At 40.2% G+C, this 27,120-nt stretch overlaps 1 protein-coding gene across 8 annotated transcripts in view; it reads left to right on the forward strand.

The window, feature by feature from the left end:
• supt20h.S (SPT20 homolog, SAGA complex component S homeolog) overlaps nt 1–27,120 on the forward strand; it is a 59,973-nt gene that overhangs the window by 2,224 nt on the left and 30,629 nt on the right. For 6 of the 8 annotated variants that reach the window (XM_018248481.2, XM_041583236.1, XM_018248485.2 and 3 more), the window contains 11 exon segments: nt 8,025–8,110; nt 8,231–8,266; nt 9,557–9,615; nt 11,463–11,529; nt 14,714–14,840; nt 15,326–15,429; nt 15,743–15,859; nt 17,480–17,533; nt 18,284–18,423; nt 23,144–23,303; nt 23,391–23,447. In XM_018248481.2, the coding sequence (XP_018103970.1) occupies nt 8,108–8,110; nt 8,231–8,266; nt 9,557–9,615; nt 11,463–11,529; nt 14,714–14,840; nt 15,326–15,429; nt 15,743–15,859; nt 17,480–17,533; nt 18,284–18,423; nt 23,144–23,303; nt 23,391–23,447 (924 nt within the window). In that variant the 5' untranslated portion in view covers nt 8,025–8,107. 8 annotated transcript variants of the gene reach the window in all.

Consider the following 27,120-nt stretch of genomic DNA (forward strand, 5'->3'; position numbering starts at 1 on the left):
AAAATGCAAAATAAACAAATTGGAGGCCTATTGCAAAGTTTAAACATAGTGGGTTGACATTACATCACTTTTCATTTAAGCTGCGAGAAATGCCATAGGGATGCACATAACATTGTTTCATAGCTCCCAACTGTCCTGTTTTCTGCGGGACAGTCCCGATTTTGACAGCGCAGCCAGTAGTCCCTGGATTCTTTTTGAAATGTCTCTCTTTGATCTCCTGATCTCTAATGCCAGAAAAAGATACAAAGTTTCTGAAGCTTAATTAAAACGAGGCTTTTTATCAGATAGCCCAGAACAGTCAGCAGCTTCACTTAGATATGTTTGTAACAATTTAAGATAAGCAAAGATACAATTTTAGGTAAGCAGGTCTTTTGGGAGAACCGAGACTAGCATCTTAAAGGACAATTCACTTTCATTAGCAACACTGTTATAACACATAAAAACATTGCAATAAAAATTTCATAACCTGCCAAATTGTGTAAAACGGACATGGTAATTATTGGGTATGGCCATAAAATGGGTGTTGCCAAAAACGTTTTTGTCCCTCTTTTCATTTTTCAAATGTTGGGAGGTTTAAAAAAGAGTGTTTTAAATTTCTGGCCTTTTTGCTTGCTTGTGTCCTGAAGTTTCTTAGCGTTGGCACCATCTACTTTGCTTTCTCATATGTAGTGTGAATTGAGATAAGATGATTTTTCTTTTAAATATTGCTTTATGTTTGAGTTAAGCTCCATTTTGGGTATTAAGGCAGTGCTATGTATATGGCACGAAGCAAGTAAATACCGTCTGTTTTCAGACGGTATTTACAATAAATATTTTCTTCCAAATGCCGCATGTAAAAAGGTCAGGAATTTGGAGAAAAAAAAAGTCATTGAAAATTGCATTTTTTAGAGTGTCTGTTCTTCAACTTATTGTTTTCACAATCTGCCATTGCTGTTTTGGGATATAGTACTTGTGTCTGTGCTGATGACTATTCTATCATTCCATTGTCCAGCTGCTGCCAGACTCAGGAGTATTCTTTATGGCAATGAGGTTGTTGGGGGGAATCAGGTGTTTCGTTACGAAGATCTTTGCGATTTGGGCAAGTTTAAAAGGAAAGGCTAAGTTGTTCAACTTTGAATTAACGTTTAGTATGATGAAGAGTGTGATATTTGGAGACAATTTGCAATTGTTTTTCATTTGTTATTATTTGTGTTTTTTTTAGTTATTTATCAGCAGCTCTCCACTTTGCAATTTCAGCAATCTGGTTGCTAGGGTCCAAATTAACCTAGAAACCATGCCTTGATTTGAATAAAAACGGGCACATGAACAGGTGAGGCCTGAATAGAACGATGAGTAATAAAATGTAGCAATAACAATACATTTGTAGCCCTTACAGAGTATTTGTTTTAGATGGGGTCAGTGACCCCCATTTGAAAGCTGAAGTGTCAGAAGAAGAAGAAGAAGGCAAATCATTCAAAAATTCTTAGAATTAGCCATACATAAAATACTAAAAGTTTATTCAAAGTTGAACCACCCCTTTAAAGTGAGATAGATTTGGACAATTGTTTCATTTTATATGGAACAGCAACACCATAAAGTGAAACATTTTGTGACTGAACATCTACAAAATATATTTTATATGGGAGAGGTTTTCATTCTGTAGTCCTGTAGAGAATATATAAATCGCCGGCGTGATGGCACTTGGAACGATTCATTTTCCTAAATCGGCCAAAGTTGCCTCACAAGGAAACTTAGGGTGACTTCGGAAAGCTGTTTTGGGTTTTGTATATTCTTAGCATACATGTGTGGTTTTTCTTCCAGTTTGCTACCACACTCTAAAAACATACAGGCAGGTAAATAATAGCCTAATAAAATGGATTATACTGTGCATGAATTTGATAGGGACCTTAGATTATAAGCTCCACTGGGTAGGTCCTGAAATAAATGATACATGATTCATCATTTGAATACAGAGGTTTTTTTTTAGATTTGTATGTGAGTCTTCTTATGCCACAATATACCATGTAGTTGTTATCTTAAAACCTGCAAGGGTGGAAGCCTTAAAGGCAGTTTTGTTAATCGCTGTGTTGCAGCATTGTGAGAACAAGACCAAACTGATCCTATACCTGTATAAACTGGAGAAAGAGGGGCTTAGAGAATAAATCACTGGGCTCACTTGACTTTTTTTTGTCAAGTTTTTTTGGTTTCAGGGAGCCTATTGCTATCCCTGAAATGTATATGGAAAGAAGGGGTGTACCGAATCCACTATTTTGGATTTGGCCAAACCCCGAATCCTTTGGCCGAATACCAATCCGAATCCTAATTTGCATATGCAAATTAGGAGTAGTAAGGGGGAAACTTTTTTTTTTACTTCCTTGTTTTATGACAAAAAGTCCAGCGATTTCCCTCCCAGGATTTGGTTCGGCCGGGTAGAAGGATTCGGCTGAATCCTGCTGAACATAGTAACATAGTAAGTTAGGTTGAAAAAAAGACACATGTCCATCAAGTTCAACCTTTTCACTTTTTTTAACCTGCGTAACTGCTGGTTGATCCAGAGGAAGGCAGAATCCCGCCCCAATCCCGATCCGTATCCTGGATTCGGTGCATCTTTAAAGGAGAAGGAAACCTAGTCGGCGCAAAAACCTTCCCCCCCTCCCGTGTGTTGCCCACCCTCCCCCCTGGCCTACCTGTCCCGCTGGACAAATGCCCCTAACTTGTTACTTACCCTTCTGCGCAGGTCCAGTCTACGGAGTTCACCGACGCCATCTTCTTCCACGCGATCTTCTTCCTGCTTTGACCGGCGCATGCGCAGTAGGAGCATTTCGCCGTTTCGATCTACTGCGCATGCGCCAAAAGTCACAAAGTGAAATCTGAAAACTTTGTGACTTTTGGCGCATGCGCAGTAGATCCGTACCGGCGAGATGCTCCTACTGCGCATGCGCCAAAACGCTGGTGGAAGAAGATGGTGCCTGTGAACTCCGTGGACTGGACCTGCGCAGAAGGGTAAGTAACAAGTTAGGGGCATTTTCCCAGCGGGACAGGTAGGCTAGGGGGGAGGAGGGAGGGTGGGCAACATACGGGAGGAGGGGAGGGTTTTTGCGCCGACTTGGTTTCCTTCTCCTTTAACGGAAAGCTCTGCAAATAATAGTGCTATAGAACAATAATGTCAGTAAACTAAAGTATTCGAGTTGATGGGCTGCAGGCATGAAGAGAAGTTTGGAAGATCTGCTGCTTTTCAAGTTTTTCCCCTCTGATACCAAATGTCTGATTACGAAGACCTAACATTACATAAGAAAAGCCAAACCACAAACCATAAAACTAGTTGAATGGGTAAGCAGAAAATTAAAGCCTGGAAAGCATTTCTGATGCAGTAGTTTAAAAAACAAACTAGTCCCGAAACTTCTGATGTAAATGTTATAAAAGTCCTATAAATTTAATGAGAAATATGCGGGAATATCAGAAGGAACTGCCAGGAAGGAGTCATGACACAAAGATTAACAGTTACTTTGTTTACTTTTGCAAAAGGCACAAGATAAATAGATTGTTTACCAATGATTATCTAATTTTCCCTTCCTATAAACAATTTGATTTGACATTTGTGTAAAAAAATTTGTGTAAAAAAAAATAAGGACGTACTAGTGCGTTTTACTCATTAAGATATAGAAGAATTGTGCTTAAAATTTATGTTTCAGCCTGATTATTTCTGGGAGAAAAGGCAAGTATATCGTGCATAGGTTTCTTTTTTTCAGTAAAAAAAAATTAAAAATGGGATTTGGATTGACTGCTGCCAAGGACTCTGCATGACATCAGTATTTAGGCTTTGAGTCCTATTTTAATAATACAAGCTGTTTGGGAGTTTTGGATTAACTTGCTCTGCATGTAAATTTGATTTTTAAAATACAAAATTTCTCTCCACGTATTTATATTATAATTCCTGTGCCAGTTTGGTAATTTGCTTCCTGTAAAAGGCAACAATTGCTTTTGCTGGCTCCGGAGAGAGAGCCAGAATACTTTGTAACTGAATATATAACTTTCTCTTGGATCCGGTGAATAAGTATAAGTTGGTTGGTGCCAGGGGTACAGTGTGGTCAGTACTGAAATTGGCCAAGTGTTGTCAGTGCAGGTCTGGTGTTTCCTACAGTGAAGTCATTTCATTTCACATCATGGATCAAACATTCCATAACCATTGGCACAAATGATCGTTCTGTTCTGTGGGGAAAGAATTGTATTTGAACAGGCCTTGATTTATGGAAAGGCCACCAAGGCCCTGGCCTAGGGTGGCCGGATTTAAGGGGGGGTGGCATGCTGTCCAACCACATCCACATTGGTTCAGAAACACTGGGTATGTGCAGGAAATAAAATATTTTTTTAAAATGTCCTGTGTGCCAATCCCCAGTACTCCAGACCTAATTAAAATTACCATATGTGCATGAATAAAGAGGTAGGGGACAGGGGCGACAAACAACATAAGGCTTAGGGGCACCCGCTATGCAAATCTGGCCATGTATTTGAACATAGCTTGAATATGATCCATTATCTACAGCACAGAGGTACTTGGACTGCACCAGTTGTGCTCACGCTTTACTACTATTGGTTAATTGTGATGTTCTGATCTATATTTGCAGATATTTTTCAGATTTTCAAAAACATTGATGGCTAACTGTAATGAAATGAATTCTTTTGGTTATTGTTTAAAAGGGACATTTTTGGTTTTTTTAATCATATAAAAGCACAAGGCCTTGAAATAACAAGGTGACTTCAAATATGCTCATATTTTACAATACGGGGTACAATATTTATTATAATAAACAAGTTTCAATGAGGCGTGACAGATTACGCCATTAAGCACCATCTATAAGGATATTAATTACGAGATAGATGTTGCTTGTGTGTGTGTATATATACAGTGGTGTGAAAAACTATTTGCCCCTTCCTGATTTCTTATTCTTTTGCATGTTTGTCACACTTAAATGTTTCTGCTCATCAAAAACCGTTAACTATTAGTCAAAGATAACATAATTGAACACAAAATGCAATTTTTAAATGAAGGTTTACGTTAAGGGAGAAAAAAAACTCCAAATCTACATGGGCCTGTGTGAAAAAGTGATTGCCCCCTTGTTAAAAAATAACTTAACTGTGGTTTATCACACCTGAGTTCAATTTCAAAGGTTATAACCTTCCCAGGAGTGGCCGGCCGACCAAAATTACCCCAAGAACGCAGAGACAACTCATCCTAGAGGCCACAAAAGACCCCAGGACAACATCTAAAGAACTGCAGGCCTCACTATTAAGGTCAGTGTTCACGACTCCACCATAAGAAAGAGACTGGGCAAAAACGGTCTGCATGGCAGATTTCCAATGCGCAAACCACTTTTAAGCAAAAAGAACATTAAGGCTCGTCTCAATTTTGCTAAAAAACATCTCAATGATTGCCAAGACTTTTGGGAAAATACCTTGTGGACTGACGAGACAAAAGTTGAACTTTTTGGAAGGTGCGCGTCCCATTACATCTGGCGTAAAAGTAACACAGCATTTCAGAAAAAGAACATCATACCAACAGTAAAATATGGTGGTGGTAGTGTGATGGTCTGGGGTTGTTTTGCTGCTTCAGGACCTGGAAGACTTGCTGTGATAGATGGAACCATGAATTCTACTGTCTACCAAAAAATCCTGAAGGAGAATGTCCGGCCATCTGTTCGTCAACTCAAGCTGAAGCGATCTTGGGTGCTGCAGCAGGACAATGACCCAAAACACACCAGCAAATCCACCTCTGAATGGCTGAAGAAAAACAAAATGAAGACTTTGGAGTGGCCTAGTCAAAGTCCTGACCTGAATCCTATTGAGATGTTGTGGCATGACCTTAAAAAGGCGGTTCATGCTAGAAAACCCTCAAATAAAGCTGAATTACAACAATTCTGCAAAGATGAGTGGGCCAAAATTCCTCCAGAGCGCTGTAAAAGACTCGTTGCAAGTTATAGCAAACGCTTGATTGCAGTTATTGCTGCTAAGGGTGGCCCAACCAGTTATTAGGTTCAGGGGGCAATTACTTTTTCACACAGGTTTCTCCCTAAATAATAAAAACCCTCATTTAAAAACTGCATTTTGTGTTTACTTGTGTTATCTTTAACTAATAGTTAAATGTGTTTGATGATCAGAAACATTTTGTGTGACAAACATGCAAAAGAATAAGAAATCAGGAAGGGGGCAAATAGTTTTTCACACCACTGTATATATATATATATATATATCTCAAGGGTCGAATTTCGAAGTTAAAAATACTTTGAAAATCGACCATCGAATTGAAATACTTCAACTTCGAATATCGAATTCGAAGTTTATTTCAGTGAACTTGGGTATCCTGTGATCGATCGCATGATTTTACTTCGACTTACAAAAACTTAGAAAAATGCTGTAGAAGGTCCCCATAGGCTAACATAGCACTTCAGCAGGTTTAATTTGGTCAAAGTATTGAAATCGAAGTTTTTTTAAAGAGACAGTACTTTTTATCGAATGGTCGAATATTCGAACGATTTTACTTTGAATTGAACTCGAAGTATCCAAAAAATTACTTCGAATTTCGATCTGCCCCCTAAGTAACAGATTTTAATAACTAAGCAAAAGAAATTCCAACTTGATCTTCCTCAGGAAAAAAACACTACTCACTTTGATGTAATCGATACGTTGGAATTTCTTTTGCTTCGTTATTAAAATCTGTTACTCTAAAGGTAGCCATACACTTTTAGATCCGCCAAACCTATTAGAGTCACCAAACTAATGGATCTTAACCTGATATGCCCACTAACGTCTGGGCGATATCAGGTGAACGTTTGGCCCTTGGGCCGAACGATCGGATCACAATGCTATGAATGGGCACAGACGGGTCGCAGGACCGCATCAACTAGCCGATGCGGTCCAGGAACGTGGAAAAAAATCAAACTTGACTGATTGATATCCGGCCCATTTTTTGCCTGATATCGATAGGGAGGACCCGTCGGGAACCCCCACACACGGGCAGATAAGCTTCCGAATCAGTCTAAAGGGCCGATATCGGCAGCTTTAAAGGGGACCCATCACCCAAAAAAATTATTCAAAATCCTATTTTATCACATTAGTCAAGCAAAATTAACTTTTATTACACTAAAGCAGCAGGCGTCAGTCATTTTGTGGACACTGTTATTAAGACAAGCCTTGCATTATCTCATAATCTCATGCCCTGGCTATACAATTAAATGGTAAAGAGAATGGGGGGAATATGAGGAGAGCAGTGACATCTAGTAAGTGCTGAATGGAAAGTGAAAGTAATTGTCTGCTCCGCCTCTATGCCCTAGAGGTGTGGCAGACAATGTTTTTTTTTCTTCATCTTCATTGGGTGCTATGTGTGCGCAGTGCACATTGCCGTGTGGGATCCTTAGAGAGAGAGGAAGGTGGTGACATGGCACTCCTAGAGGCACATTTATCAAGGGTCGAATTTCGAATTCATGTGAGTTTTTTTTTTTTTAAAAAACTCCCGTAAACTCCCATAAATTCAAAATTGGACTACTTGAAATTTATTAATAAACTTTATTTTCAAAACTCAAACTAATTTAAATGACCCCGAAACTCGAATTTAATTCCTTTCGAATTACAAAAACTTGATTCCAATTTAAAAAATCTTGATTTCTATTTTTTTTCTTCAGAAAAAACTCGAATATCAGGAAGACTACAAACATCACCAAATTGATCCATTGACTTATACAGTAATTTGGCAGGTTTTAGGCGGCAAATAGTCGAAATCGAGTTTTAAAGGGCCAGAGTATGATAAATCTCGATTTGAATTCAAATGAAAACTCGAATCAAAATTGAATTTGAGAGTTTTGTCCAAAAATTTTCTTGAAAATTCAAATTTTTCACTTCTGCCTTAATAAATCTGTCCCCTTTTTTTGTACCCTGGTCCAGCACAGTTGTCGGCTAACAGGCCCCAGGATCTTGGATAAGCAAATATAACTCGGGGAATTCCTTACAAGTGGATGTTTTTCAATTTCCTTTTTTTTTTTTTTAATTTGCAGTGCTTTGAACATCATTACACCAAGATGATCCCCCATCTACTGTAACATACCCCTCTGTCTAAGAGGGACCATCTGTTGACAAAATGGTGAGAAAAGCAATGTACTGGACATGTAGTATTCTATCCCACAGTCACTTTTGTGTTTCATTTCATTTGTGTCCATAGCTACTAAATAGTCTCACCCTTCATGTCTGGTTTTTCTTACAGCAACAGATTTTGGAATTGGCACTGGATCGCACTGAGGTAAGATTTTCTTTAATGTTATTTATGAAATTCCAGCATGAAAGTCTTTTAGGGTCTTTAAGTAGAAGAACAAGCGAAAAACATTCATGCAAAACTGGAAGACCGCCAATCTTAGGTTACTGTAACGGTTAATTGGGCTTCTATAAAGCTTTAAATACCTCCCTTTTGACATGAGCTCATTCAATTGGGCTTAAATTAAAAAGCGGTGCATAAACACAATCAGAAGTACGAAAAATATTTATATATTTATTTTTTAAACATACATGATTCCTCATATAGACAGAAAATCATGACAGACTGCCTAGTACGAATCATATCCCCACTCCTATAGGCTGCTAGTCGGTCAACCCCTCCCTCACCTTGCTCCAAGATAAAACGATGGATTATAGGACTTGAAATCCCTCTGCTTTTCATGATGGGCAGTGTAAAGCTTTTCTGGAAAGCATAAGTTCAAGCCCCAGCAAATCAATCAAATAGAAGAATTGTTGGTTTAAATAGGATAGGGTGGTAAATATCACTGCTATATTTTAGATATTTCTAGTAAACAAGACTTTTCCATTAAAGAAGACCTCCAGATCTGTACAGCTTTTTAATTTTTTCCCCTCTAACTGTTTGTGTTATGCATTTAGGACACATATGCCAGCATTTCATAACAAGCAGCATCATTAAAGGGATTCTGTCGTGATTTTTATGGTGTAGCTGGGGGCAGCTGGGAAACTGACAATATGTCTAGCCCTATGTCAGATTTCAAAATTAGATATAAAAAAATGTGTTTGCTCTTTTGAGAAATGGATTTCAGTGCAGAATTCTGCTGGAGCAGCACTATTAACTGATGTGTTTTGGAAAAAAGCATTTTTTCCCATGACGTTATCCCTTTAAAGATATTTACCAGCCGTTGCGTTTGATAACCTGCATGTTCTAAGCCTTTTGTGACGGCTAAACTTTATCTGTTCATCCCCCCCCCCCCGCCCCACACACACACACACACATTATTCATACTGTAACCTACTTTCTACTTTTCTCCAAATGTGCTCTTGGGCATTAATTATTGCTTCCATTACTAAACCAGTCACGGATAACTTCCAGGAGGTCATGCCTCTCCAACTGAATTAGATGATTTTGAGAAGCATGAACTCAAGGGGGTCACTGGGTGGGATGAAGATGATCTGAATACATCAACACGCAAAATGTTAATGAAAAGCCACAGAAACTGTATTTTAAAGTCATTGTTTCAACTGGCAGCTTTAAAAGAACACGAATCAAATACACAATTGTTTCCTTCTGTTCCAGTATGTCATTGAGAGTGCAAGACAGAGGCCTCCAAAACGGAAACATTCATCTGGAGGAAGGTAACTTTGTTTGTATTTGAATTAATGGCACTTTGTAGGAAATGTTGAAATGGATGCATAGCTAGCAAGTTGCTGGAGAAGTACTATATCCAAAGTCTGCTAAGGTTGACCTGCAATCTAATGCTGCCTTGGGGAATATTAAATATAATAACTTACTGTAAGTCTTGTAAGGAGTTAAACAGCTGATTTTTTTAAAACCTTATTTTAATACAGGGAGAGATTTCTTATTACTATTTTTGTTAACATGTATTTGTAAATAGCCAATATATTCTGCAGCGCTGTAAAATAAATGGATTTATCAACGGAAGATTCAGAACTACATACAAAGCAACCAATAACCAATACAAAAGGTGAGGAGGGCCACGGGGGCACCACCAATGAGTCGAGTTGAGAAACTTGCCTCAGACGGCACGCTGGAGAGGTTTCCAGGGGCGGCAAAAAGCCGCTCCTGGTACCTTTAAGAGCCGAATTTTTGGTTTTTAAACCGGAAATTCGCTTTACTGATGCGAGAGAGCACAATTGCGCTCTCCCCATTAGAGTTCCTGCCTCCCCTCCCAATGGGTAAACCGTGAGGGGGGGGCGGGCATTGCAGGAGCCGCCTCAGGCGGCGTTTTCCTCTGAATCAGCGCTGAGGAGGGCCCTGCTAAAAAGTGCTTCGATTTATTTTGTGATTCAAACATTTTTAACATATTTTCACACCATATAGGCTTACATACATGAGGTTGATAAAAAAAAGACATCCATCATGGACAACTTTTTTTGTCTCCTTACCTCATGCAAAACTTATAGTTATGCTACAATCTGCTTAAAGTGGTTGTTCACCTTCCAACACTTTTTTCAGTTCAATTGGTTTCAGATAGCTCACCAAAATTAAAGACTTTTCCCAATTACTTTGTTTTCTATGTATAATCATTTTTCTAATATTAAAGCGTAAAGTATCATTTTTCACCTTCTAAAACAGCTCTAGGAGGGGGGTCGCCGACCCTGTAACTGTTCTAAATTGATACATTTCTTATCTTTGTCCCTGCTGAGCTGAATCCCTGAGTTTCATTACAGGCAGCTGTTAGAATTGATACAATAGTTGCTATAATACTCCAGAGATGCTGCTGAGAAATGTAGCAACTAAGGGGCCGATTAACTAACTTCGAGTGAAGGATTCGAAGTAAAAAAACTTCGAATTTCGAAGTGTTTTTTGGGCTACTTCGACCATCGAATGGGCTACTTTGACCTACGACTTCAAATCTAAGGATCCGAACTAAAAATCGTTCGACTATTCGACCATTCGATAGTCGAAGTACTGCCTCTTTAAGAAAAAACTTTGACCCCCTAGTTCGCCATCTAAAAGATACCAAACTCAATGTTAGCCTATGGGGAAGGTCCCCATAGGCTTTCCTAATTTTTTTTGATCAAAGGATATTCCTTTGATCGTTGGATTAAAATCCTTCGAATCGTTCAATTTGAAGGATTTTATCGTTCGATCGAAGTAATAATCCTTCGATCGTTCGATCGAACTATTTGCGCTAAAATCCTTCGACTTCGATTTTAATTCCCAGTTGAATATCGAGGGTTAATTAACCCTCGTTATTCGACCCTTGGTGAATCGGCCCCCATATGTAGCAAAATTGTAACAGTTCAGAGTCTGCACCTGAATTACTGAGCTGCCAGACTCAAACACCAGAGACAAGAACATCAAAATTAGATTTGGGAAAAACGGTAAAAAATGGAAAGTGATTGGAAAAAGTCTTTATTTCTGGGGAACAATCTGAAAACAACTGAACTAAAAAAAGTGTTGGAAGGTGAACAACCCCTTTAACTTCCCATCCGATATATGTCCTTTCTGTTCATAGGAAATCCGTGTTTCATAAGTTATATGACTTGTACATTGAAGAATGTGAAAAAGAGCCAGAAATAAAGGTAAGCCAATCTGTCAAACTCAACTCATGCACCTGTTTTATGGGGCGGGGGAAATAGTAAAACATAATCTGTCTGTGGAAAAGTAGACCTCATAGTATCTGATGAAATGAAGCTTTTGTGCCCATAGAATCAGAATATTTTATTTCTGGATAAAACAATCTGCTGTAGCGTTCAGTAATAGATTACATAATCCTTGTCGTCTCTCCCCACTGCATAGATATGGAAAAGTTGCGGTGCTGAGATTGCTATATAACACAAGCCTGCCATCAAATATGATTTCATGTCTCTAGAATGTCTTAGCTAACCACAAAATTGTAGGTCTGCATGCTCCATAACTGGAAATTATTACTGCAGCGTCTTTCCTCTATTTATTTATTATAGATGTGCACCTTTAACTTGCATGTATTGCTGGGGGATTCATATGGAAGCATTTAGCAGTATTTCTAGAAGCTGTATGATCTCATGGCTTTATAAAACCAGAGGCGTCCTCAATATTTCTCTCCATTTTTCAACTTTTATTATTAGTACCAACAGATCACTGGGACTTGGGTCATATGCTAATTCAGTTACTATATTTCCAGTCAATAATCAGCTCCGTTTTAACTGTTTGTTTGTTTTATAAGGCTTATTATTATTATTATTACTACTTATTATTGTTGTTGTATTTAAGCATTACGGACACTTTTTGTTTTATAGCGAATAGTTCTGGCCAAAAATATTAGAATGGCTTCCCATTGGGATATTAAGTGGTGAGACCAGCAATTCATCTGCAGATAAATTGTCTTTTTACTTTTGCAACAAAAATAGCTTGTATGTTAAATTAAAAGGAGTACTAATGATGAACAAAGTAACAGAAATAACTAGGAAAATCACTATTACTGTAATGTACATAGGTTGGTCTTCGTAAGCTGATTAAAAATTAGCACTCATTATCCGTTTATAATGACTGCTGAAACCAAGTAATTGCTGGCCAAATTGCAGCAGTCTCATGTACAGAAACTGCCACATGCAACTGCAGCTGAAGGACTGCAGTTCCAAACTCCTGATGTAAATTGTCATTGTATTTACCTTAACTTTCTAACCCAGAGGCTATTATCCCACTGCTACTATAGGCACCATCTCACCCTACTATACCTGCTATCCCACAACCACAGTCCCTTCCCAGAGACTATTATCCCACTGCTACTAAAGACACCATCTCTCCCTACTATACCTGCTATCCCACAGTCACACTCCCTTCCCAGAGACTATTATCCCACTGCTATTATAGGCACCACCTCTCCCTGCTATCCCACATTCACACTCCCTTCCCAGAGACTATTATCCCACTGCTACTATAGGCACCATCTCTCCCTACTATACCTGCTATCCCACAGTCACACTCCCTTCCCAGAGACTATTATCCCACTGTTACTATAGACACCATCTCTCCCTACTATACCTGCTATCCCACAGTCACTCTCCCTTCCCAGAGACTATTATCCCACTGTTACTATAGGCACCATCTCTCCCTACTATACCTGCTATCCCACAGTCACAGTCCCTTCCCAGAGACTATTATCCCACTGTTACTATAGGCACCATCTTTCCCTACTATACCTGCTATCCGACAGCCACAGTCCCTTCCCAGAGGCTATTATCCTACTGCTACTATAGGCACCATCTCTTGCAGAGATCTGAATAAACCACAAATTATAAGCACATTTTGCTGTGTGAGTGCCACCTGACTACCTTTGGAGTATTGTTATGTATATGGAACTGTTGAGCAGCAAAGTTCCCAGATAGAGCACCACAGAAGGACATCCACGGAGTTTGGATGTTATTAAAGGATATAGGCACCATCTCTCCCTACTATACCTGATATCCCACAGTCACACTCCCTTCCCAGAGACTATTATCCCACTGCTACTATAGGCACCATCTCTCCCTACTATACCTGCTATCCCACAGTCACACTCCCTTCCCAGAGACTATTATCTCCACTGTTACTATAGACACCATCTCTCCCTACTATACCTGCTATCCCACAGCTACAGTCCCTTCCCAGAGACTATTATCCAACTGTTACTATAGACACCATCTCTCACTACTATACCTGCTATCCTATAGTCACACTCCCTTCCCAGAGTCTATTATCCCACTGCTACTATAGGTGCTTTCTTTTCCATTAGACTTACTGTGCTCCAGACGCCTTCGGAGAGGTTATTGCCAACACTACAGGTCCCACAGCCACAGTCCCAGCAGCTATTCTTTCCCACTATTAGAGTAAGACCTGCTGTCAGCATAGTACAATGATGATTGTTTTGAATAATTGAGCTTCCTAATATCTAGAACTTTCTTATCAATTACTTAAAAACAATTAAACAAAGAGATTATGCGGTTACAGTACCTTTAATAGTAAATATTCTTGTGACAAAACCCTTTCTAAAAGATGTTTGTCACACCCACAGGCAGTCTACACTTAGAATTTTGTATTTGATATTGGAAAATACTTGCTCATGTTGATCTTTAATATCACTGTAAAGCCAAAGCATATTTTCTTGTGATACTGTGATAACACAGGTCATTGTAATTTCACGTTCTAAGATAGATTATCTGTGCCAAAAAGGTGTCTTGTGCAGAATAATGAATGGCAATTATGCACTGTAGATTTATGGGTATTTTATGCATAATTTCTTCCTTAAAGGAGAAGGAAATTGTTGTTACACTTGGGGGTGCCGAAAGTTAGGCACCCCAAGTGATTGTATTTACTTACCTGACACCCTAGGCCGGTGTTCCTATCAGGTAAAAACTGCACTGGGCTGGGGTTCTTCTAGCGAGCACCACGGAGCAATCCTCTTCCGGCTTCTTCTGTCTTCTTATGGCTGCACATGTGCAGCAGAGCGAAAAGCTAAACTTTAATGAAAAAGCCAGCTATTTCTTTCTACTGTGCATGCGTCTGCCCTGGGATATTTGAAAAGAGAAGAAATGAAGAAGCCAATTGATTCATGGTGTTCGCTGGCAGAACCCCGGACTAGTGCTGATAGTAGCACTGGCCCTGAGGTGGCAGGTAAGTAAATATAATCACTTGGGGTTGCCTAACCCCATTACATTCCTTCTCCTTTAAAGAGAAAGTCACAATGATATTTTTTCCTCCCTGCTAAACTAATGTTTAATGGTCTGTTCTTTTACATCCCTTGGCCAGAAGCTGAGACGAAATGTGAACTTGCTGGAGAAGCTAGTAATGCAGGAGACTCTCTCTTGCCTTGTGGTCAATCTGTATCCTGGAAATGAAGGGTACTCTCTTATGCTTCGAGGAAAAAATGGATCAGGTTGGTTCCATGTGTGCTTGTATATGATACAATTTTAAATCCATGTCTGTGATAAATTAACCTGTAAAACTGAGAAACACTGTCTTTAAATGAACAGTGACACCAACAAATTAAAGTGTTTTTTAAAGTAATTAAAATATAATTAAAATATAATGTGCTATTTCCCTGCACTGGTAGAACTGGTGTATTTCCTTTCGAAACACTACTATAATTTATATAAACAAGCTTCTGGGTAGGCATTCAAGCACAAGTTACATAGCAGATACCAGATACACATGTACAACTCTGTACGTCTGCAGTCCAATTCCTGAGAGGCAAGTGATACAGCCCTGATGCACATACTGAAAATATCTAACAATTGTTATACATATATTGTGTATCTACTCTCTGTTATTTGTGGGGGAAGGGGAGGGTGCCCCCTTTGCTCTACCGTTGGAATCATGGAGTATGCATTTCATAATGCTTTGGGGATTTTTTTTTTCCAGATTCTGAAACAATCCATCTTCCCTACGAAGAAGGAGAACTCTTGGAATATCTGGATGCTGAAGAATTGCCACCAATTTTAGTAGATTTGCTGGAAAAATCTCAGGTATGCCATTGAATTCTGTAAAAGAATCATTTCTATTGTATACCTTATAATTCCTTTGTATTAGTGGGTGACTAAACTTTTCGGGCATTGCCTAATGCACATTGGGCTGATGTGATACCTGGCTGTAATTGGTCGATGTCTCAGTGTAAACATTTGTCCAGTTTAAATGCTCTTCTATGCTGGGGTAATATTAAAAAATAGGCACCCATCAGTGCTCTGGCTGTTGCTGAACTACAAAACTGCTAAATGAGTTGGGCATTTTAGGACAATAAAGGTGCTCTCCGTATTTATTTATTACGTTTGCTTTACACAGGTTAATATTTTCCATTGTGGGTGTGTCATTACTGAAATTCGTGACTACAGGCAGTCTGGCAACTTAAAATCTCCGACATACCAAAGCAGGCATATTCTCTTACGACCAACAATGCAGGTACAATTTAACTGTTATGATCTCCTATTAAAATATTGAGAATTTATGTAGTAACATGAAGTAACTACAGTGGCGAAACTACTGGGGGAGCAGGGGGTGCAAGCGGGCCAGGGCCCGCACCCCCTCAAGGCCCCCCCGGCAGCTCACGCCCCACTGACAAATACAGCCAAATGCGGCCGAACGGAGGGGGGCGGGGCCCGGCTGCGCGTCACACACCAGGGCCCGTCCCCCTCAAGTGACGCTACTGAGTAACTACTTTTCCTGGTTCAGCAACCAATCGCTAGCTAGAGCAATTCGAATAAGAAAGCTATGGTATGGTTAGCCTTCTTCTTCTGACTCTTTCCAAATTTCATATAGGGGTCACTGACCTAATTTAAAGGCAAATGCTCCATTAGGCTACAAAAATATTGTAATTTCTACTTTTTATTACTCATCTTTATATTCAGATCCTCTCCTATTCATATTCCTGTCTCTTAGCAGTGCATATTGAAATTGCAAACTGGAGAGCTGATGAATAAAAAGCTAAACAACTCAAAAACCTCAAAACATATAAAAATAAAATGAGCGATTTGTATGTTGCCACTCATGATGCCTTATGGGAGAATTACAACTCAATTAGGCAGTGCTATGTGTATGGCATAAGACAAGTAAATACCTTCTGATTTCAGAAGGCTTCACTTTGCATTAAAATAAAAAACAATTGCAGATTGTGCCAGAATATCATACTCTAAATAATACTAAAAGTTAATTTAAAGGTGAACAACCCCTTTGAGGTTATGTAAATACAAAGCAGTGTGTTGATTTTTTTCTGGAAATCCATGTCTCACTGCGACTCCTTCAGTTACATTGAGTAGGAGAAACAATATCCTGTCAGAAAGCTGTTCCATAGTGCAGCACTGGCTCTTTCTGAAAGCACATGACCAGGCAAAATGGCCTGATATGGCTGCCTACAGGAATTCAATTTTATATGGTAGAGTGAATTATTTGCAGTGTAAACAGTGTAATTTAGAAATGAAAACTACACCATAAAAATCATGACAAAATCCCTTTAATAAACTACTTCAGTTTTTAATTCGCCTGTTTGGGAGATTGCGTGCCTTTAACTACACGGTTTGATTTTTTTTCTTTTATTTGCACTAAAATATACATTATTGTGCTTTAAAATAATAATGCAGAAACAGAAGTTCTATATGTACTTTGGTCTGATACAGGATCTTTCCTGCAGCATTCGTGATGGAAGAACATTGCCTGCATGCGTTATTTTTATTGGGACCAAATTTGCCCCTTGACAGTAACCCATAGCAACAAGTCTCTTCTTCACTTTCTTTTTTCAGCCAAGTGAAGGTGAAACCATGAAAGCGAAAATATGATGGTTGCCATGGGTTGTTGCCCAATGTAACTAAACGAGCCCCACTGTCTGCGCCAACTGGAAATGTGTTCTTTTAGATGTTATGTGTAGAAAATTCATAAAATGAAATTGCTTGTGATATTTAGCCTAACTACTAAGCCTTTAAGATCATTGCATCTGATATGTGCCTTCTTTAGGAGTGAAATCAGTTTCAAACTGTTTTATTTAGCTGTGTACATCTTTAAGTGATTTATTTTCCACCCCACCCCCAGACTTTGATTTCAGACATACATGCCATCACCAATGACAACCATAAATGGACACAGGTAAATATTCTATTTATTGTTTTTCTATTCTGCATGTTGAGTCCGAACTGGCCAATCCTTTCCATTTATGAATTCTAAAGAAAATACTAAAGAGTCATTTCTGTGTTGGATTGTTATGACCTAGAGTTGCACACAGGAGCAGGGCCCTTTTTCTTAAAGGAGACATATGGGATAAATGAAAAAACCCTAATTTTGTAGGCAATTATGAGTAATATATAATGTTGCTTTTGCATGGTCCTAAAAAAATTTATATTATCTTTAGAAATAGCCCCTTTATTAGAGCTCCCTATAGATGTTCACTGGTCCCTGTCCGTGTTTCGAATGAGGGGTGGACGTGTCCAAACAGTCCCTGCCAAAAGCACAGTAAGCGAGGGACAGCCAATCACAGTCCTGCAGTCACACAAGCACAGACAGGCTTCAGTTCCCTATCAGGTCCTGCTAGCTGCTGATTGGTTCCTGTCCTACAGTATAGTGAGCTGAGTGCCGCTGTCTCCCCTGCACAGCCTGGGAATTCAGGGAGCAGGAAGTGGAAGAGAAGTGAGGGATTATAAGGGTTTTTGCAGAAATATTCAATAAATCACTCTGAAACACTACGTTTTTTAAGCAAAATACATCAAAATGAGTATAACGCACTGGTATGTTTTATTTTTTACATAAAAGGTCTCTTTTAAGACTGTAGTGAATAATCAACTTTACTATTTCCATTTTTGGGTTCATCAAATTGATAAATATTGTTTTTTCTGTATCTAGGAGGACAAGCTTTTGCTAGAGAGCCAGTTAATTTTGGCAACAGCAGAGCCTTTATGCCTTGATCCCTCTGTATCTGTTACCTGTACTGCAAACCGCCTGTTGTTCAACAAGCAGAAGATGAACACATGTCCAATGAAGAGGTGGGGACAATATTATTCTCTTTTGTAAATATTGATAATTGTATGTTCTATATCTTTGCAAGTCATTTGAAGGTCTAAATCAACCCAAATGCTTGCTTCAACCTAACCCTGTGACTGCACCTCTGTAGGAGCAGATTTCTAGATTTCTGCACCGAAATGCATAGTGATTTAGGCTGATGCTAGTGTATGGGTTAATTCTCAGCCTGTGTTTATCTGAAACAGCCTGGTGTGGCAGTAGCCTAATGTTACATACATAAAGCACTTTTTTACTGTGTATTGGGCACCACTTCTCTTCCAGACAACTTCGATCTTTCCACCCTTGCTTGTTGCCAGATAATACATGGCACGGCATAGATCAAAAAGATTTTGTTCATGTAGCCTCTGAGGTGCTGGCAGTAGGGTACTTGGCAGCTAGTGCCTCTTTGATTAACAACAGAATGTAAAATCCATGGCTTCTAATTTCAAGCAGAGCAGAGTCTACATTTCTAAACCTGTAGGGAAAGGATTATAATGTGTCATTCAGATTTATCTGTATGTTCATTTTCCTTATGCAATTTAAAAAAAAATGCCTGACAACTTTGTCCCACAATCTTCTTGGTAAGTGCATCAAGCAAGCACGTACTTATATGTTGTGTCAGAGTCATTTATAAAATATAATGGGAATTTAATTATCTTTCCGGCATTAACACACAGTATTAGTGTTTGATGTTGGTGCGCATTACTTCAGCCAGAGTTTCTGCAGAATAATTTTTGTGGTTTGCTATTTTGTGGGCGGGTTGGGGTATCTAAAACTGATACCTTAACTGATATTTCTTGTTAAAAGTGTCTGGTCTGCCTGTCAAAGGTTAAGTAATGTGCTTATGATAACATCCTTCACCCAAGAATGCTACTGCCACTTCATACAGGGAGGGATGAGGATCCAAGCCCTACCTTCTGACTCATCTCGCACATTCTTTCATCTTGTTTATTCTTTTCTTTTGCCTTATATTTCAGGTTAAACCACCTGTTTTTTTTCCTGTATTCCAATCACATTTATTTGTAGTCCAGCATTAAATTCAATTAATTCTACAGTGGATTGAAACTACAAAAATTAAATATTTCTATTTTCTGAGGAGAAAAATGCTTTAAAAGATTCTGTGTTACCACCTGCAGTTCTGCACATGCCTCAGGGGCCAATTACCTATGCAGAATGGCTGTCCAATGAGAAGTCTCCTACAAAGGATGCTTTGCATTCCTGTGCTGTAATAAGATGGGCTTTGCAACACTTTTGAACACATTTTATACATTATAGATGAGAAAGAAAAGGTCATTTAGTGCAGAGCACTAAAGGGGGGAAAATCTCACCCCTTAAGTGCTGTGTTAATGAGCACTGTGTCTTGGGCATGTTATCGTCTGCAGCTTTGTACAGATGAAAAATCTGGCACAGGGGGTCCCTGCCAGTGCTTCCTAAAGCTGGCCATAGATGTACAGATTTTATTCTCGTCTACAACAAGCAATCATTCGTTGTCATATACCGACCTACCACTAACCATTCAGATTAAATAAAATAGTAAAAAAAAACAAATAAGATGATGTTTTGGCCTTTAAATGACTGCAATCGTACAAATGTTATATCCAACAAAGAAAAGTGACAATCACCCATTACTCGTCAGATGCAATACATGCAGAGATCTTATCGTTAGCTGACAGAAATCTTTTAACCTGTCCGATCAGCTAAACGACCGTTCGCCATGGTTCGAAAAATGTAGGGACTATCCATACACAGTGTGAAAAGCTTACGAACCTTTGATTCATGCGACTTTATCTTTGTGTCTATGGCCAGCATAACTTGCATGTCTGACACATATTAGGGGCTGGGACAGGGGAACCCCTTAAAAATACAGTTTTGTTGACCACAGGCAGCCTTGTATTCATGGAAGAAGCATTGAAACACCTTTGCTTTGGATGCTACATTCAGAGCAGGGTGCAAAAGTGCAACTTGTTTGCATCATAAGCGCAGGATTAGAGGACTGCCTCAAAAAGTGTGGGAACCTTTTAATAATAGCTTTAAGCAGAGCATAAGGCTCAGATCTGGCCTATCACCTTACGATGGCCAAATTTGTAAGGTATTCCTTCTAGAGAATGCTTTCAGCAAGCCCTCAGGTGCCAACCGCTATCATAGTATGCCAATTAAGGACCATTAGGCTAGTTTGTGCTTGCCTGTTGCTTATTTCCCTACAGTCAAAACTCAGATGGTTAATGCTATACCTTATAAACATTCATCTGAAGGGAAATATGTCATATCATTCATACTGAAGCAGATCTATGGTGCATGGCACGTTAAAGCTGAACAAGAAAGAGGGCCAATGCTCAGATTGAAGTCAAGTCTTGAAAAAATAAAAACAGAGGCATGTATATTTAATCGAGCTAAGACTTTACACTCCTGAGGGTAAACTTGCATTGCATTATTCATGGCCGCACAACTGAGAAACACTTTTGTTTCCTGTTTTTTTGATGTCTGCTCCTTTGAAGCAGCAGGAATGTGTCCCAAAAAGGTCAGCACCTGAACCCTCTCCCATCTTTTACATTGTGTTAGATGTTGTGATGTGTTGAAAGAAACTGGGGGGGAAAAAAAAAGTTGAGAAAGCAAGTAAGAGCATAGCCTGTATATAATGTTCTTGGTTCCCTCCAGTGGTGAAGCATTGCACAAAAATATATTGTATTCCATAAATCTACTTTTACTTCACTGAACTTTTCCTTTAATTATTTAGTATCACCTGGAGTCAAATATCTGAGCCAAGGAAAAATCTATTCTGACGAAAAGCAAGCCTCGATGCAAACATCTGTTATATCTCTGTGCCCAAAATATGCTGTAACGTAAAGGGCAGTTCATTTTGAACATTATTTTGTTTCTAAATAATAAAAAAAAAAAAATTAATTCTTAAAATATCTAATTTTACTAAAATATTAACTTAAAGGCAAACTGGCCCCATTAGTATTTAATTTAGTTTTTCTTTTTCTTCTTTTTTTTCATTTTAATCTACTTTATTACTGTAAGACTATGAAGATTTTCATTCATTCAGGTCATGGTATAATTATTACTGTAAATTCATCCTTATTAATGTTACGATGTTAATGAGACACACACATAGTTTTATTATGGACACTGCAGTCCAAGCAAACATAGACTCATAACAAAGGATGGATGTGCAAAAATGGAATCCACAGTGAAACAACAAACATCCTTGTAGCCACTGAAAGACCAGCTGCTGTCTGACACAGCCTAAATTGGCCATAGAAGTAACAATTACGATCTTTCCTGGAAAAGATCTTTCCAAGAAAGATCGTTTGTTTCAGTACGCACGTGTAGAGCTGAATTGTCAGATATACAGGGAGAAACAATAGAATTCTACCTGTATGTGACGATTCAGCACTAAATAGTGAACTATGTTTGAGTGCCTTCAAAGGAGCCCAATCAAAATGTTCTGCTTGGGCCGATTAATGAGCGACCGATATCCAAGTCTTCTGCCGATATTTGTCGGCCCGTCTCCCGTCATAAACACACCGAATATCGTACGGAAATTTTTTCATACGATGATATCTGTAGGTCTATGGCCACCTTTACTCTCATCATTCAGCTGTTGGGACCTAAAACAATGACACAAGTATTGGGCTGTAGTCAATGTCTCGTGCTCAGGTCTATCAAGATAGTTCAGGCTGCTTGGTCCAAATCTGTATTTTATCCAATATGCCCTCAACCCATGGACCTGTTTCTTGGGCATCAGCTTTAGGGGGTTCCTAAAGGGTAAGAATTGATAAAAAAAAATCCCCATATCCACCAACTAATACTTGCTGCTACATTTGGAAACAGAAGCAGATGTGGGGTGAAAACCTGCCTCTCTGATCATGCCATCTGCACTAATTGCCAGGAGAAGAGGCAGGCTGAGGTCCAGTTCCTTGGGCAGTGCCAGACCTAAATACTGCCGTCTGTGCCCAACTGAACACCAGTTATTTCTGGGTGGGAGGAATATCTGGGGAGAAATAATAATATATTAATACTTTTTACATCACAAAGCTGATTCTCTGACTCCAAGGTGTGGGAAATCTCATGCTGTAGGGGGCATCTGTTTGGGGAAGAAAAAATGGATGGTGGACAGTACAGGTATGGGACCTGTTATCCAGAATGCTCTGGACATGGGGTTTTCCGGATAATAATTTGGATCTTCAAACCTCAAGTCTACTAGAAAATCATGTAAACATTAAATAAACCCAATAGGCTGGTTTTGCTTCCAATAAGGATTAATTATATATTAGTTTGGATCAAGTACAAGGTACTGTTTTATTATTACATAGAAAAAAAGAAATCATTTTTAAAATTTTAAATTATTTAGATAAAGTGGAGTCTATGGTAGACAAGCATTCCATAACGGATAACGGAAACCACATCTGTACTGCAAAGCTATGACATGTTCCATACAAACTCTGCATCCCCTAGTGTATTGTAGACTGAATGTCTATTACTGGCAGACACCCTATATCTGCCATAGTTCAGTATAGATATATTGCGGTAAATCTTAGCATTTTGTATTAGAATTCCATTTTTCTAAATTAGGGAGAATTAATCCATTTTTTAGAATCTTTCACAGTGTTATGATTCTATTCCCCAACAATGTTAGCTTTGTGGAGGAGTGGAGAATTACATTTTAGTTATGTTAATTTGAATCATTTGTCAACTCCCAAGGTGTTTGAAGAGGTATTCCAGACCATCTGTAAATAGACAGCAAGAAATGTCAAACTGCCCCACCCCACCTCAGCTGAAACTGCTTGACTTTCTACATAGGAGAAAGGAAAGAAAACCTCTGCAGCCTCAGATTGACCTTAAAATATCCAAAACTGGAAATGTGAGTACAGAGTAAAATTATGAAAATTTTCAATCAAGTGATGTCTTTATTTCTAATTCAAATTGGTTTTTTTTTTCCCCCTCATAGTGTTTAGACATATGGAAACCAAACTACAGCGCTTTAACGGTACCATTGGAAGTGGATGTAAGTATGAACATTTTTTTCCTCAAGCATTTAAACGCTGTTGTTAAACTTCAAAGGGGGCTGTATCATATTCCTTGTATAAGATAAATAAAAGCTATTGTAGGGAACAAAACCAAAGCCAGTTGCTTTGAGTCTTGAACTTTAAGAGTTGGGGCAGATTCGGGGAGATTTAGTCGCCTGGTGACTAATTGCCTCTTCTGCGGAGCGACAATCTCCCCGAACTGCCTTCCGTCTGCTTAAATGAAGAATAGCCTACACTACTGCAACTTGCAGCGCTTCTGAATTTCTTAGTCTGCTCTGAAGAATTGCCTCTGAGCAACTTCTGGAAATCGAAGCGCCGTGTGCATTATGCAGGCGATTCTTTATTCAAGCTCGGAAGGAGTTTGCGGAGTGCCGCAGTACAGGCGATTTTTAATTCACCGAAGGCCAGTTTTTGCGGACCCCAACCCCTTAGTCATATTTTTTGAAAGCAAAAAAATATACTGTAAAACACCAGTGGTTACTTCTGTAACAGATAAACCCAAAGTAACAGAGGGAGCACCTTCCATCAGATAGAATACTGATGCAAATTACCTGTGTACATGGTCAAAATGGAATACTGATTGATCAAAGAAGAGAAAAAGAATGACCCATTGGATTGCACCACCCTTTTTTATAAACGCACGATTTGTTTTACCGATATATATCTTATTACAAGCACAAGTAAGCATATATATTACACAATCTGTGGTGCATATAAAACTTTGTTTGATAACATGTCACTTGCCAAATCTATCGGTTACTGAAGTTAAGTTACACATATTGCTGTTCCCTGAGAGTTTCCTGGGTTCCCTTGCTGTTTTCCCTACTTATATCTGCCTGATTCCTTGTTGTGACCCTTTTGCCTGGACCTGGACTTCGCTGATACTCTGCCTGCTATTGACCCCCTGCCTGGACTTTGGACTTTGATTATATTCTGCCTGCCTTGTGACCTGTTGCCTGAACCCGATTACCCTTTCTGCTTAATCCCTGGATACCACGATCCTGATCCCTCCTGAGGGGCTTCCTCCTAGATCGGACTACTCCCAGAGGGGGCTCCCGGCTCCCTGACATTATTTTCGGGCCATGGATCCTTCTGAGGAAGCCACACCTCATGTCGGACGAGCGCTCCGCGGACTGGCATCCCGCATGGAGGACTACGAAAACCAGCAGGTTCGCATTGGGCAAGCACTCGATGTCCTGCTAGCTCAAGTGCCTTCTGAGCCTTCCACTGCTCCACCTACTGGAGATCCCCCATGGCGGCAGCCCTACGAACGCAAGCTACCCGACAGGTGAGCTCTCGCATTCCACCTCCCCTCGCTTCAGTGGGGACCACAAGCCTGCAGGGGGTTTGCCACGCAATGCCAAATTCAATTTGAGTTCCAACCACACAGTTTCCAAGTGAGCGTTCCAAGGTGGGGTATGTGATGTCTCGATTGGAAGGCAAGCCACTAGAGTGGGCAACGTCTCTTTGGGAGAAGAATTCCCCGCTGACTTTTGATGTTAAAGACTTTCTCCAAGCTTTTCGTTTAATCTTTGATGCTCCAGGTCGGGTTACAAACGCCCCTGCCCGTCTCTTGCAGCTCCGGCAGGGAAGCCGCAGTGTCAATGACTATGCTATAGGACTTCCGAACACTGATGGCGGAGACTTCCTGGTGTGATGACGCTTACAAGGCTGTTATACTACCAAGGCCTATCCATCCGCATCAAAGATGATCTCGTCTCCAGAGAGACTCCTGACACCCTGGAAGGGCTGATCGCTCTATCCATTAAAGTGGACACTCGTCTCAGAGAGCACCAGGTGGAGAGAGAGCGCAGCAGACGATTTTCTCCCTTGTTGGCCCCTCGCTTTCAAAGGCCGATTCTGCAAACACCCGCTGTTCCTGTGACTCATGTGTCGACGTCCCCTTGGAGGAACCTATGCAAGTAGGAAAGACTCGCCTCTCCGAGCAGGAAAGACTCCGAAGACGTATGGCAGGTCTCTGTTTATACTGTGGTGGGCATTCCCATTTTTTGCCAACGCCTGTCCTGCCAAAACCAAGAGTTTGTACCCCGAGGTATGTCTCAGGTTTTCTCATGTAGGGGGCATCACTCGAGGTTCTCTGGAGAATTTATCAAGAAAGTTCACGCAGACTTTTTTCTTCCTTTGCAGATTCACCTGGGCAAGTAGGTCTATCTTCGAAAGGGCCTTCCTCGACTCCGGAGCGGATGGCAATTTTCATGGATGCCTTTTTTGCCGAACGCATAAGATTCCCCTGCTTCCATTATCTTCACCCCTGCGAATTACCGCCATAGATGAAAACCCTGGAGTTTGAATTCGTCACAAAAGTTCACGGCGGAACTATCTGTACAAGTTGGGGCGTTGCATCAAGAAAAACTTTCATTTTTCATCATCCCCTGTCCTTCTACTCCAGTAATATTGGGTCTTCCGTGGTTACGTCTTGCATAACCCCACCATAGACTGGTCCACTGGGCAGATCTCTCGTTGGAGTTTATTTTGCCTGCACATTGCTTCCGTCAAAACCCTCGAGAAGGTGAATGTCTCCTCTGCGGAATTAAAGACTTTGCCCTCCACTTACAAGGGATTTTTCCGATGTGTTTTGTAAAAAGTCGGCAGAGTTCCTTCCCCACACGCTCCTACGATTTGTCCGGTTGAACTCCTGCCAGGAGCTATGCCCCCAGAGGGCGCACCTACCTCTCTCTCCTGCAGAGACTACCGCTATGAGGAGTACATCCAAGAAAATCTCCAGCGGGGTTTATTCCGCCCTTCTACCTCCCCCTGCAGGGGCTGGGTTCTTCTTTGTGGAGAAGAAGGACGGAGGGCCTTCGGCCTTGTATAGACTATCGGGTCTGAATAAGATTCACCGGTTTAAAAACAGGTACCCTGCCCTGATTGCCGAGCTCTTTGACCAGCTGAAAGGGGCAAAGATTTTCTCCAAGTTGGATCTCCGGGGGGCCTACAACCTCATTCGCATCCGGAGGGTGACGAATGGAAGACGGCATTCAAAAACTCGGGAATGGGCACTAATGAATATCTCGTTATGCCCTTCGGCCTAAAGCAATGCCCCTGCCGTCTTCCAGGAGTTGTTAATGATGTGTTCCGAGATCTCCTAGGAAGGTTCGTAGTCGTATACTTGGACGACATCCTGATCTTTTCCAGGACTTGAAAGTCATGTCCCAGGTGAAGGAGGTACTTCTCGTTGAGGAAGAACTCTCTCTTCGCCAAGTTGGAGAAGTGTGTCTTCGAGGTATCCAAGATCCCCTTCCTAGGATACATTATCTCTCCAGAGGGATTTGAGATGGACCCCGTGAAGGTGTCGGCCATCCAGGAGTGGCCTCTCCCACTGAGTACCAAGGCAATCCAGAGGTTTCATCGGATTTGCTAATTATTATCGACAGTTCAATCCGGGGTCTCTTCCGCATTTCACCTATCCTGGCCCTCATTCCGGAAAGGGGTAAACCCGTGGTGGTAATCCGCCATAAAGAAGTCCTGAAAGAAAGGGTTCGTCCGTTGTTCCCCCCTCTGCATATTTATGGTCGGGTGGGCCGGAGCTATCCTGTTCAGAGCACTCCACTGATGGAAAATTGCACCCCGTGCGTTTTTTCCAAGAAATTTCATCCCAAGCAGAAAATTGATGTCGGAAATCGAGAATCT

Source organism: Xenopus laevis, chromosome 2S, assembly GCF_017654675.1.
Source record: "Xenopus laevis strain J_2021 chromosome 2S, Xenopus_laevis_v10.1, whole genome shotgun sequence".
Classification (NCBI taxonomy): domain Eukaryota; kingdom Metazoa; phylum Chordata; class Amphibia; order Anura; family Pipidae; genus Xenopus; species Xenopus laevis.